This window comes from Felis catus, chromosome E1 (genome assembly GCF_018350175.1).
Source record: "Felis catus isolate Fca126 chromosome E1, F.catus_Fca126_mat1.0, whole genome shotgun sequence".
In the NCBI taxonomy this organism is placed as follows: domain Eukaryota; kingdom Metazoa; phylum Chordata; class Mammalia; order Carnivora; family Felidae; genus Felis; species Felis catus.
In genome coordinates this window covers 31,268,800-31,283,430 of record NC_058381.1, presented here as the reverse complement: position 1 = coordinate 31,283,430, position 14,631 = coordinate 31,268,800, and the positions used below count along the sequence as shown (strand labels likewise).

The window sequence follows — 14,631 nt, the reverse complement described above, 5'->3', positions numbered from 1 at the left end:
ACTTGTACAATCGTAAATCTAACATAAAATGTCTCTAAAATAGACTGCTTTGTGTTCAAGCCTAAAAATTATTTCAGTTCCTTTCAAAAGAGCATTTCTATGGGTAATAATGCAGAAATTGAGATATGGGAGTTTTGTTTTCTCTTTTTGTTATTGTTGTTCTTCAAAAAGTTAGGCAAAGATATTATTTGACCATTTTGAAATATTGATCATTGGCAAGGGCAATGAACCCAGGCATTAGGGAAATGGAAGCTGTGCAGCAATGGTGAAAAGCACAGGCTGTAGCACCAGATTGCTTGGGTTCAAATTGTGACTACACCATATATTAGCAGTGTGACAATGGGCGCGCTACTTAAACCTCTGTACCCCTCAGCTTCCTCTTGTAAAATAAGGTTAATAAAGCACCTATCGCACAGGGTTGTGATGAGGATACAGTGAATTAAGTTTCTGAGATATTAGGAAGAATGTCAGGCACATAGAAAACTCTGTGTAAACATTTGATTAATACATAGTTTACTGTTAGGGCAGTGATTCTCCACATCATTAGACTAGGCTGATAGCAGTTTCATGTAATCACCTAATGGACAAAATGGTATTTCTATCCTTTGATTTTTGGAACTTTCTGTCTTTTAGGACTAAGGAGTTAAGAGATGGGTTCCACAGTGGTTATATTGGAGCTGGCTAGTAATTGGCTTGCAAGAATTTTGTGTGCTGACTATCAAACAGAGTCATTATTAAAAACAAAACTGTTTAAACTGTAAAGTAAGTTACATTAAAAGAAAAGGTAATAAATACTCGAAACTCACCCCTTTCTAGTTATTTTCCTACCATGTACTATCATCTTTGTTCTTGAGGTTATTTGTGTATTTTATGTCTGGGAACACAACACAGCCCTGTAGGCAGTGACATTACATTAGTAGCTTGAAATCCATTGTGGTAGGAGTATTTTATAGTAGAGAAATCAGCAACTGCTATAAATGAGGGCTCCCCCACCCCCCAAGAGCTGGATGTTAAACATTTACCATCACACCACTCAATGCATGTTATCATGAGTGAAATAGAGATGATATAACTTCCTGTATTAAGAAGAAGATTGTAGAAACTATACCTACACCTTAATGGAGGTTTCCCCTGTAGTTAATTTAAACGCTTATTTTTTATGTTAAGCATCTGTTACTCTATATCTTCGGATCCATAAGCTCTGAAGAAGAGGCTTTTATTTTCATTACTATGCCTAATAATGGTCTTCTTTTTGTATATCATTGTACAGTTATATTATCTAATAGGAGTCTCATGATAACCCCTAGGCAAGACAACTACTATTATCACTACTATATACTGTAGATGAGAAAGTTGAGACTCCCCATGATTATTATTTTTCCATGGTTATTCAACTTGTCATTGAAGAACATTACATACAGATTCGAATTTTCTGACTACAAGTGAAAATTCCACTATGTGATGAATGTCGTATTCTTTAGGGAAACCTTATTATGAGTTGGAGATCTCTCTTTCTCCTTCTGTTTTCCCTTCCCTTCCCCATACTCCCCCCCACCCCCGTCTCTTCCTCTCAATATATGAGATCCTAGAAGTAAATTGTATCTGAGCTTTTATAACAATTACATAGCAAGTGTTTTTCAAGTAAATGTGGCTCTGTTTGAGCTCTGTCTGAGATTGATGGTATTGTCTTTATTTTATTCTCAGATGTTCATTCTCCAGTTTTCTCCCCACCCAACTGCCAATGTCTATGTGTGGTGGCCACCACCTTTACTTTTCAGTTCTTTTGTCCACTGCCCTTTTTTCCCATTTTACTGCGGTCCTCCACTTTCCCCAAGAACCTTGGCATTAGCAGATAGTGGTTCAAACTCCCTGTTCTCCCACTCAAACCTCCCACCTTTCCAGCTCATTATGTGCTCTGTTGTCCTCAGTGAGACCTCCTGTCTGTCTTCTCTATCCATCAGCCTCCACAGTAGTTTTCACTTGTCTTCTCATTCAGTTTATAGTCCGGGACCCATTATTCCAATCATTCTTAACAAATCCCTTCAATTCACATGGCCGTCTGTCCTTCTGTCCCACTATTTCACAAGACTCTGGGCCTCCACAAGCTCACTCACCCACCTTCTGCATAATATACATAAGTAATGAGCATTGCCACAGGTTATACAACCTTAATTCACTAGATTCCATTAGATCTTTTAGTGTATAATCATAATTATTTTAAAGTGCAATATTTTATTTATCCCTGGATCTGGTGCTGTTGGTAGTTTTATTTTTTGTCAATGGATCTATATTTTTTCTCTTGCTTTTTCCTAGGTGTCTCACAATTTTGATTCAGTGTCAGACATTGAATGTACAAAACCATAAACACTGGGATGAATATTATTTAAGCCCAGAAGTGAGCCTGTCTCATCTCTGTCAGGCCATTAGTGTGGTGGGGGCCGGGGCTTGGGGAAGGATTAGGTCTCATTAGTAGGCAAGCTGGGTTTGCATTTTGTTTCTGGAGTTAAACTGAGTTTCGAGTTCTCCAGTGGTTGTCTGCCACTCTCTTGTGCTTATGTAAAGTACAGAATGTGGGAGGGTTTTTCTCAGTGTTCCTGCTCCATCCTCAGCTGACAGGAAGTAGGCTCTATGTGCATCACAGTGGATGTTTAATGGCTGCTCCCTTGTCCTCCCCCATAAGTAGATGGCTGTTGCTTTTTGCTCAGTGCAAGGTTAGAGGTGAATGTGGGGGAGTGAGGGTGAGGGAGAGGCTCTTGGTTTTCCTACTCCAGTCTCTGGCTTAGTAGGAACTGTGCCCAAGTCACAGGGAAGGGACTTTGTCAGCCTTCCTGTCCCTCCCCAGCAGTAAACAACACTACCTCCTACTCAGTGCTCAAGTAGGCTTCCTGCCCCTCTCCTTGTGGAAGTCAGACTCCACTTTGTATCAGTGTAGGATTCTGGATTTGAAAGGTTTCCTGCCCTCGCCCCTCCAGTGACTTAGTGTTACTGCAGGATGAAGACATCAGGTTTTCTATAGCATCCTGCCCCGGGCCCCCACCAGGACAAACCAAGTTTTCCTGGAATCTGGGCAGGGACTGGGGGTCTGACAACTTCTTACCCCTCCCTCAAGAACAGATGACTTTTGCTTCGTGTCATTCAGTGTCCTATCCAAGGTGGGGAGTATCTCTTGCCTTTTCCCCAGCAGCAGCCAACTATTCCCTCATATCAGAGAGGGTCCAGGGCTCCACAGGTTTTATGCTTGTCCCCTATAGCAGCTGATGACTGTCTTATACTCATGCGAGGAGCAGAACATGGATGGAACACCTGCTCCACCCTCAAAACTTTGTAGGTCCTACATGAGCCTGCACCGCTCAGGGGCTCTCTCAGGTCTCCTGTCCACCCCCAGTCTTTCTCGTAAGCAAGGAGCTGTTTAGGGAGAGCAGATTCTCCTTGTGTAGGGGGCTCCCAGGAATACTACAAACTATCATGCTAGCCCATAATCAGGCCTCACAAATTTGTTATAATTTTAGATGTTTTCCTCTTGCCCACTCTGATGGCAACATTTCTTGCTGTGCTGTGCCAAGAGGGAAAAGTTCATGTGTCCCATCTTTTCTCAGAGGGGCTCATACCCCTTTGGAATTCAGTTCACTTCAGGGTCAGCTCAGGTGAGGAATTCAGTCTCTAAGGGACTCAGAAAAAATTATTATATTTTTTAGTTTTTGCAGCTTTTCCCCACATATGGTGGGAGCAACATTCTTTGCAGTTTTCCTCATCTTAATGAGAAGCAGATCTCCTGCTTCTTTTTTAAGAAACATTCAAACAATTTTAACATGCCCTGCAAAACCCGGCACACTCCTATTTGCTTATCTGTCCAGCCAAATCTTGTCTCACTCTCCCCTCCTTCATTCACTACACTCCAGCAACAAGGATCTCTCAGTTCCTCAGAGGTGCCAGGTTTTTCCCATTCCCCAGAGCCTTTGCACATGCCGTTTGCTCAGCCTAGAGTGTTCTTCTCCATGTCCATACCTCCTGAACTCCAGCTCCTCCAGAGATCCTTCCTTTATCCCACACCCCCTACCCAAATTGGTACATAAATTACATCCTCATTCTTTTTCACAGCTGGACAATATCCCATTATCTGGCTATATGGTCTTTAGTCAGTCCCCATTGGTGGTTAGATTATTTCCAGTCCTTTTTTTTTTTTAAACAATTAATAATCTTGTACATAAAACATATCTGTAGGCTAAATTCCTGGAAGAATTGCTAGATTAAATGGTATTTGGAGATTCAGGATAGTGCTTAAGAGTCTGGGCTCTACCACCTGCCAGCTGTGTCACTTGGGCAAATGATTTCACCTTTCTGTGCCTCAGTTTCCTCATTTGCAAAATGGGTATGATAGCAGCCCCTCTCTTAAAATTGCAGTGAGGCTAAGAGAGTTGGTACATGTGAAGTGCTTGTAGCAATGTCTAGCACACAACCACTCAATAAATGTCCACTGTTATTATTTTAGCATTTACGATTTTGTATAGATATTGACAGGTTTCCATAAATACGTTATCAATTTATACTACTATCAGTATGCGAATGACTGTCTCTTCACATTCCCAACACAGTGTCTTGTTTAAACAACTTTTTAAATGTTTGCTAACGTGATGTACATGGCATCTCATAAAAGTTTAATTTATATTTGTCTCATTAAGAGTGAGTTCCTGTGTCCTGAATGTTTCACATGTTCCACAGACTTCTCTTTGTCATTGGCCTTGTTCCTAGTGATTTGTAGTTCTTTGTGTGTTAGTAACTGTAAGTTACTTTTCCACAGTATTCAACACTTTTCTCCCGTTGTACTTCTTTCCGTTTTGAATGAGGTCTTCATTGTGCTTATTTCTTAAAGCTCCATAAGCTCAAGGTCAATGTTTATTTGTTCATCATCACATACTGAACACAAAGTAAAATACTGAACATATAATAAATGATTGATAAATATTTGATGAATGGGCCCAATGTAACGAAGAGAATCTCATTACCTAAATAGACTGGAAAATTGGAAGGAAACTAGTTTGTATGAAAACACCATGAGTTTAGTTTTAGATATGTTGAGTCTTAGGCAACAGCTAAATATGTACAATACTCTTACTTTGGCAAGATACTCATGAAGATTTTGGAGTCATCCCCACGAAGTGGTTGATTGGGAACAGATGACCTCTGATGGAAAGAATGTTATGTAAGGGTGCATAGACGAATACTTCCAATCAGAAATAATTCCAAGTATTATTATTATGGTTGTCATAAAAGTTTTAAGACAGATATGAAATGAAAAATAGAAACATTATATAATTACAAGTATAAAGCAAATGGGGAAATGGAGAAAAAAATTTAATGCCTTGGAATAATAATTATTATTAAAAAGTATTTAGATCATGTTGTGATTTTGCCCAAATCACTTATTATGAAGAAATGAAATCTTTTACTAATGGAAAACTGAGGCCATCATAAGTATACAAGCTTCTGGAAAGCAGAAGTGCTCTTTTTATATAAAGTAAGCTATTTGGTTTATCAATATTGTGCTTTTCAGTTTATAATTAGACAGCAATTGTGTTTTCTACTACTGAATGATCACTGAGAGATTGCTACTATCCATTTAAGTCTCCAGTTCTGTTTTTCAGATTATAGGAGCTGCATGAAAAAGAAGAAACCATTCACTCTTCTAAAAAGAAATGCTTATTTTTTTCAGAACAGAGAATTTATCCTAAAATAAACTATACATATTATTTAACCCATAAGAATATCTTTATGGCTGTAGTCATTCAAAAACCATAGTGACTAAAATGAATATGGACTAGTACTTTTAATGAGTCTGTTATGAGGTTATATTCCTTGTTTAATAATTGGAAGAAAATAATCAGGGCAGGAATCCTATTCTGATAGGGAATGTGTGGTACTCCAATGTCAATCTCGATTTTTAAATGATGCTATGGGTTAAAAGATACTAAAGTGTACATTTTGTCTCCTTTTCATGAAAGAAAAAATCTGTGCCTTAAAGTCTACAGGTACAGATATGAGCGTTGGACAAACAAATCATTTGGACAAAAACCTTAGTCATATTAGAATGACTTTCTACTTAACTTTTTAGCTGCCTTTGCCTTACTGACCAGATATCCTTGTATTTCTGAGCATTTTATTGAAGCTCTTATGTACAGTCATGACATTCTTCCCTGCAGGTCAGGTGGTTCTTAGTGATCAGTAAAGTGATCTGTAGCAAAAATGCAGGAAGTGTGAAAAAAGAAAATAAATCTACTTGAACCTGTGCAGCAGCAGTTGTTATGGCCTGTCTGGCTGGGCACGTGCTACTGGCAGAGACAGACACAGTGTCACTTCAGGGACTTGTAAGAAGCTAGTCATTTGCTTATGCTGAGTTCCCAGAAATGCTTATTTTCTACTTAAAATGGAATGTTTATTCACTAAGAGAGAAAAGAAACTCCTAGGTGGCCTGAGTTAATCTACAAAGGAAACGGTTGCAGAATTTTTTAGCCAAGGTCTCATTTTATATAACTTGTGTTAATGGCCCGGAAATAGATATAATTTAATAAAGCTTGTTTTGTTTTCCTTAGTTATAAAAACAACATCCCCAGAACTATTCTCAAAGAATATTCTTTGGGCGCTTGGGTAGCTCAGTTGGTTGGGCATCTGACTCTTGGTTTCCGCTTAGGTCATGATCTCACGGTTCATGGGAATCAAGCCCCATGTCAGGTTCTGTGCTGACAGCTCAGAGCCTGCTTGGGATTCTCTCTCTCCCTCTCTCCCTACTCCTCCCCTGCTCGTGCGCATGTGTTTTCTCTCTCTCTTTCTCTCTGTCAAAATAAATAAACAAATAGAATATTCTTGAAGAAATAGAGTAAGGTGGGGGCACCTGGGTGGTTCAATCGATTAAGTGTCAAACTTCAGCTCAGGTCATAATCTCACAGCTTGTGAGTTTGAGCCCCACGTCAGGCTCTGTGCTAACAGCTCAGAGCCTAGAGCCTGCTTCAGATTCTGTGTTTCCCTCTCTCTCTCTGCCCCTTCCCTGCTCACACTGTCTCTCTCTCTCTCTCTCAAAAATAAAATAAAAACATTTTAAAAATTATTTAAAAAAAAGAAATAGAATAAGGTTTTATTTCATTTAAATAATTATTTGTTGTGCCTTTTTCCTCTCCTTATGATGAGACTTGGGGGGGGGGGGGGTGAAACCTAGTGGTTTGTTGTGATAGCTCAGTTACTTCCCAAAGAAGTTGGCTCCCTGAGCCATGGAGTCTGTTCTTTAGTGCATTTGTGTATATTATACCCAGCAGTGGATCCATGACAAGCCAGGATCAAAGGACTGACCCAAAAGGTCAGTTAAAATCCTGAGCAGTATGCAGGGATGGATGCAGCAGAGGGATAAAACCATGTTGTTCTAGAGGGGTACCAGCCATAGCTGGAATATAAGAGAATGTGGCTACCTCAACATGGGCCTATTGTCTTGATATGATGAGGACACAAATGTGCTCGTTTACAGAAATACGGCCATATAATTTCTCGCTTACTTCAATCTGCATTTCTTTATAGCTCACTAACTCAATCCCATTACAGAAATGAAAGCTACGTTTAGCAAATTGTTTGGCCGTTTATGTTTAATGCACAAAATCTTAATTAACAAAATAAAATGCTGCAATCCATTGTAAATCACTTTGCTAAACTTTCAGCCTTCACGAGGAATTTGGTCTTGTCCAGAAGCTGCTTTCAAGCCCCTGCTGATCTGGCACTCATGCACCAATTCCCTGTGGAGCTGAAAGAATGTAAAGGGAGCCAATTAAGGAAACTTTGAGCCAAAATAGACAAGCAGGGGCCATCTTGTCCATCCTTCTGCCTTCAGGCAAAAACCATCCCCTGCACCAAAAATTTGTGCTTGAATCCTGCTGACAAAAATGCTCACCCCGTGTAAATGACAAGTCATAATCCAGTTAATGCAACTAAAGCAGATTGTTAACTGTTCGAGACTTATTTATTGTGTTCTAAAGATGCTGAGTAGGAAAGCTCATCTGAATTGTTTTAATTCCTCCCTTCTAGAAAATTATTTTGTATGAGAAATGTACTCAAATAATTGTAAAGATGTGGGAAGTTTGCATCCAGGAAATAAAGTTATCTTTATCATCTTATTAAATGTATTTTTGGTTTCCTTTCACTGTAGGTCTACCTTATGGGTGGGAGGAAGCTTACACAGCAGATGGAATCAAGTACTTCATCAAGTAAGTACAAGCATCTCAACCAAGTAAGCAATTTTCTTCACATCTGGAGAGAACCTGGAAGTTGCAGAATAATCAGCAAAACCAAGAAACCCTCTTGGAGGTTACAAAAATTAGTAACAAGAAATGAAGCCTCACCATTTTCATTTCATGTGATTTAAATGCTAATATCAGATATCGTTTTGGGGGGGGAAAAACCCTAGTAATTATTTCAAGGGAAACAGCAAAAAGTTGAAACAGGATCATAATTTGAACTTAAATGTTGGCTGCCTGAATTCGCTTCTGGCTAAAAGTATTAATACTCATGAAAAGTTAATATCTAAAGAAAAAAATCAACTTTGTATGTCTTAAAACTCAATAATGTTAATAATAATCAGCAGTTTTAATATTTTACAACTTACACAGTTCATTCATTCTGCAAATATATTTTGAGCATTTGCTCAATGCAGTGTTCCATGCCTTGGAGATACAGGAGTAAAATATACTGGCTGGTTCTCTGATATCATGGAATTTACACAACAGTAGGGAAAGACAAAAAGTAAACAACTAAAGAGATAAATGAGGCATAATATGAACAAACTCTATTTCAGTGCATTCTCAGAATATCTTTTGAAGTATGTGGCCTTATTTTGTGTTTTATGGATGGACAACATAAGAGCTTAGAGCAGTTGCCCAAAAATCCATAGCTACTAAATTACCAAACCAGAATAGAATCCAAGTCTTTTCACTTCAGGATTGTCAGCAATAGAGACCTGCCTTTGAAAGCCTCAAGAGTAATACCTGTCCTAGCTGGACTGGTTAGCTTTACCCTGGAAACGCAGTCTGATCTACTTCCATTGTGTTCTGGTTAGCTCCCTTCGTGTCACAAGTGGTGTTACGAGATCACAAAGGGGAATCCCAAAGACTCCTGACACCTGAAAGACTCCCTTGATTGTCCTTTTTAGTAATGTGTTATTGTTATGCATTTGGAGAGGAAAGGGAGGTATGTCCTTGATGTCCTTTCAAGTGTGCAAGTATTTTCCAAAGCAGTATTCAAATTTTGATTCTCAAGCTCTGTGACTTTACACAGGTTCCTATGTCACTCTTCACCTCAGTTTTCTCATCATAAAGTAAGGGAAGTATTGCCTACTTCATAGAGTTGTTAAATGTGATGCTCCTAGCATAGAACTTTGAACACAGTAGATGCTGAGTAGTCGTTATTAATTTACAGTACGGAGAAACCCATAATTGTTGGTGGGGAAAAACATAAAAAGTCATATGACCATTGAAAACATTAAGAACTCAAAAGTCCATACTTAAAAAGAATTGAGAAAAAAACTAGGAATAAACTTGGCAAAGCGTTTTTGTGATGTATATTTTTTCTTGTGGTCCCTAGCAAAAAGTAATTAATAAAGCAAAGGCACAGTTTATAATGTGTGGAGAAAGGGACATTTGGAATAGAGGACCCACCCAGGATTCCCATGCAAAGATTACATTTAGTACCATACTGCTCACTGCCAGAATCCTATCTCTTCTGGAAGGAGAGTTGCCCCCTGCTATGCTAAGTTAACTGTGTTCAGTTCCTGGAAGATTTGAATCATAATACTGTAGAGGCGGCAGGAAAATGAAAACCACATTCACATTTGCACTGGGTTTCTTTCTCATACTTACTTTGTAATGATTAAGGGAAAAGATGGAGGGGAGAGAAAAATGAGCATTTACAGAGCACGGCCTGATGATGCTCAGTAGTCAGGCATATATTAGGTGGATTTTTGTATGTGTTGCATCATTTAATTCTCCCAATGGTGTGGAGAGTGGACCCCACTTGGCTCTTATTAGGATGCTATTATGGTGGTGGTGAGCTGCATCCTGTCTCTTCAGCCATGCCTGTCTCCTAGAAAGTCCCCAAAAAGAAATGCCAGATCAAAGGAAGGCAAACTAGCATTCATTATTAACTGGGGTTCTCGTTCAAAGGCCTTTGAAAAAATATCTAAATGAGTCTGGACCCTGTGAGCACTCCTTAGCCTCAGCCAGCTGTCAGTATATCCTCACCCAAAGCTGAGTGTCAGAGCCTAACTGGTGCCACATGAGGAAAGGATACTAAGGACACAGTCACTAAGATAAAGACAAGGAGGAAGCGAGAGTGTTTCCCATTGCCTGGTACCCAGCTGGCTTAAGCCACTGTGCCTTGGGGACTGGAACAATAGTCTTGGTCTGGTGTCTGCTACAAAGAAGAGTAGCATCCAAGGAGAGGAGAAGAGAGAGGGTAAACAAGCCATTTGTCTGCCTTCAGATCTAACTCACAGTCCTGTGGAAGGAACAGAAAGAGACGCTACATTTATATAGTCTATTCCAGCATAGAAAATACATCCCTTCAACCTGCCCTTTGGAACTCTGCTGATTCTCTTCCTTGACCTTAATCTTGACTTACAAAGAAAGCATTACAGAAATGATAACATAGATTTGTTCCCCAGAGGACACTGGTGGGTATCAGTGTCTCACCATTAGAGTTGGAGACCCTATGTGGAAAAGAGACTAACTTGATCAGGGCCACACGGTAGCAAAATTGCAGAACCAAGGTACGTAAAGCCACCCCCCAGCACACACACACACACACCCATGCTTTACCACCTCCACGTCCTCATTTTAACATAGTATGTTTCCATGTGACAAGAAAGATATTTTAAACAGATCTTGATTTGGGGAGAGCTCTATACTTTATCCATTTTTTTAAATAGCAGTACAGAAACTTAGTTCTAAGAAAAAGTAGTTATCTCTTGGAGATTAGAAAGGTCACATAGTGAAGACAGGAAAACCTAACAATATGCCAGTTCTTCCTTTACCTGGCCTCATGGAGGAATGAGCTGCTTGCCATGAGTTAGGTTTTTCTGCTAGAAGTTGACCCCATTCAAGCACCAACATGTATTTTAGCTTAACTATTCTTGATGAAAGTTTTACTTAATAAGTGTTACATACTTCCTTGTCTTCTTATATCGAGGCCACTTGGGTCCAAATGCTGATGTCTCCACAGCATAGCTGAACGATCTTACATGTTCACTTAAGCTCTCTGGGCTTTAATTCTCCATATTTATGGACTGGTAAGAATATTAGCACTTCGTAGGGTTCTCGTCCAGAATGAATGAGCTTATATACATGAAAAACCTACCATAGCACCTGACCCAAAGTACATACAGTAAAGTTTAGCCCTAACTCACTCCCTCCCCTCACTGTTAACATTTTGATAGGGGGTTACTTCCTAGCTCTTAGCTGTTATGTTCAGATAGGTGATGTTGCCACATAAGTAATGGCTGCGTAAGCAAGCATCCATTGTATGTCTTTCTTGGAACTATTTATTTAGCTTTTTTGTTTTATTTTTTTAATCTTCATCCTCTCACTTACCCCAGCTAAAATTGTGAGCCTGGATAACCTTAGCTTTTGGGGTAAAAGCAGTTCAATTACCAGGTAAATGTACTTTGGAGGCAAGAAATAACAACTAATGAACTCAGGCCATTGCCTCTCTCACCTTAACTTAAAAAGAACAGTCTGAAATCGCCCTTCCAGAACACCGGAGGAGATGATGGTCTGTATACATAGAATCTCTTCCCTGAAATTGACACCTGTCACTGTCTTCCCCAAAATTCAGTTGTTACATCTGATGGAAGCCAAGCCTCAGGCAAAGGAATAACTGTCATTGCTGTCCCAAGAATGCCCAGATGAATATAGTCCTCATTGAATATTCCTATCCATCCACATGTCCACTGCACACCTATTAATACTTTATAGTAATCATCTACTTAAGTTCTGATGTAAGAAAAGAAAGCGTTTTACCCGGCATACACAAATTTAATCAAATGTTGGCATTGCTAGAGCCGGCGTTTCATAGAAGTAACAAACGTGTGTATGTGTGTGTATGTGTATGTGTGTATACTAATATGTGTATGCAATATGCACATAGGCAGGGCTTGCCCACTTGCTATATATATATATGAGTGTGTGTGTGTATACATATATACACACACACACATGCATACCAGCACATTCAAGGGAAAACTTTTGTATTGTCTCCTTAGAAAGTGGCAGCATTCTTTTTTTTTTTTAACGTTTATTTATTTTTGAGACAGAGAGAGACAGAGCATGAACAGGGGAGGGGCAGAGAGAGAGGGAGACACAGAATCTGAAACGGGCTTCAGGCTCTGAGCCTTCAGCACAGAGCCTGACGCGGGGCTCGAACTCACGGACCGTGAGATCATGACCTGAGCCGAAGTTGGACACCTAACTGACTGAGCCACCCAGGTGCCCCAGAAAGTGGCAGCATTCTTAAATTTAATGACAAAATGCCAGTTATCTTGATGGTGCTATGATGAAAGTATCTGATTAACTTACCTGTTTTTCTAGCCAATTTCTTCCCTTTGGAAGTTGCATACTATTATAGATTTATAGTAGTCCTTTGATATGATTCCACTTTAAAATTTATTGTAGAATTGAACAAAATTATGTCGGGAGTTATGTTTGATAGTAAAGCTGAATGTAATTATTACAAACTAGACATTGCTGCCACATTGTCTTCATTGTATTCTTTTCTTTATGGAAAAATTCAGATTCACTGTGATCAGTGATCATAATTGTATTAATTCTCTATTGCTGCATGATAAATTTCTCCCAAAGTCCGCAGCTTAAAACAGCAAACATTTATTTTCTCACCCAGTTTCAGAGAGTCAAGAATCCAGGTGTGGTTTTACTGGATCATCGGCTCTTTCTCTCTGGTTTTCTCATGAAGTTGCGATCAAGTGGTTAGCCAAAGCTAGGGATCGAAGAGTGCCTTAGTGAGGCTGGAATATTTGTTCCAAACTCACACGTGTGGCTGTTGGCAGGAGGTTTCTGTTCCTCACCACAGCACGGACCTTTCTCCGAAGGGCTTTACACAACAAGGCAGCTGGCTGTGCCCAAAACAAGAGACAAGAGAAAGAGTGAGAACAAGAGAAACATGAAGAAAAAAGCTACAGTGTCTTTATGACCAGTCTCAAAAGTGGGTGACATACCATCACTCCTGCCATATGCTATCGGTCACATAGACTAAGCCTGGTACAGTGTAGAAGAGTATAAATGCCAGAAGGTGGGGATCATTGGGACCTGTCTTGGAGGAGCCTGCCACAATGCTATTTCACAATATAATGTAAGTAAACATATTTTATATATGTGTGTATAGCCTGTATATCTATATAAATAATGCAAACATCTAAGTATTAGACACTTGCTTCAAACATGAAATTATACTCCGTTTAGTGATTTTTCCAGTAGGTGTAATCATTTGTTTTTTGGGTTTTTTTTATTTTTTTTTTTACGTTTATTTTTGAGACAGAGAGAGACAGAGCATGAACGGGGGAGGGTCAGAGAGAGGGAGACACAGAATCTGAAACAGGCTCCAGGCTCTGAGCTGTCAGCACAGAGCCCGACGTGGGGCTCGAACTCACGGACCGTGAAATCATGACCTGAGCTGAAGTCGGCCGCTTAACCGACCTAGCCACCCAGGCACCCCAAGCATTTGTTTTTAAAAGTTACTTATGCTTGACTTATAATTCTCCGTGTATTCATTTGTGTTGATACACCTTTAATGTGAGATCTCTCCTCATGTTATAAAACGTTTGTCCATTACATAGGAAGCAGTATACTTTCCAGCATTATCAATGCCTATCAGTATAACCTAGAAAGTCCATAATTTCTGAATAAAACAAAAGTTTCTATCTGGAGCAGGGAAGGCAAATAGATTTCACCTCACTGTCTCAAGCATTGTTTTGTGAAGAGTTCAAAGTCTATGTTCAGCCTCAGTGACGTCTGATCAATTAGACGTCTGCTGTGGGTTCAGGGGGCAAGAGGTGTAGGGGCACAGGCCACATCTTTGCAGTCTTTGGTCTTCAGAACATTTTGCTAGCCCAGGAACTCTGCCAGGATGAACAGTGACAGTACACAGGGTAGGTTGAAATACTGAACATGGACATTGTTTACAATGACAATCCACCCAAAAAAAGTTCTTATGAGACAGTATTTAAAAGCTTTGCCTTGGGGCGCCTCGGTGGCTCAGTCGGTTGAGCGCCTGACTTCAGCTCAGGTGATTATCTCACAGTTTGTGGGTTTGAGCCCCACATCAGGCTCTGTGCTGACCACCTGCTCAGAGCCTGGAGCCTGCTTCAGATTCTGTGTTTCCTTCTGTCTCTCCCCCTCCCCTGCTCACGCTTTGTCTCACTCTGTTTCTCAAAAATAAATAAATGTAAAAACAAAAATTCAAAAGTTTTGCCTTAATGACTCCAAAAGGTAACTGATGTCTGGCAGGCATGGCTTTCTTCATTTCTCTCCAGTCTGAGAAATTAATGTTCCTAAATGATTGTCTGATTTGAAGTAGGACATCCTATGAGGTTGT

General features: G+C 39.8%; 1 protein-coding gene across 6 annotated transcripts in view; it reads left to right on the top strand.

Moving 5' to 3' along the window:
- Positions 1–14,631, top strand: part of STXBP4 (syntaxin binding protein 4) — a 166,667-nt gene that overhangs the window by 138,498 nt on the left and 13,538 nt on the right. For 5 of the 6 annotated variants that reach the window (XM_019817652.3, XM_045045033.1, XM_019817653.3 and 2 more), the window contains one exon: positions 8,183–8,240. In XM_019817652.3, coding sequence (XP_019673211.2) covers positions 8,183–8,240 — 58 coding nt within the window. Of the gene's footprint in view, positions 1–8,182; positions 8,241–12,921; positions 13,390–14,631 lie in introns of all 6 variants that reach the window. The other variant, XR_006589821.1, reaches the window with a different exon arrangement.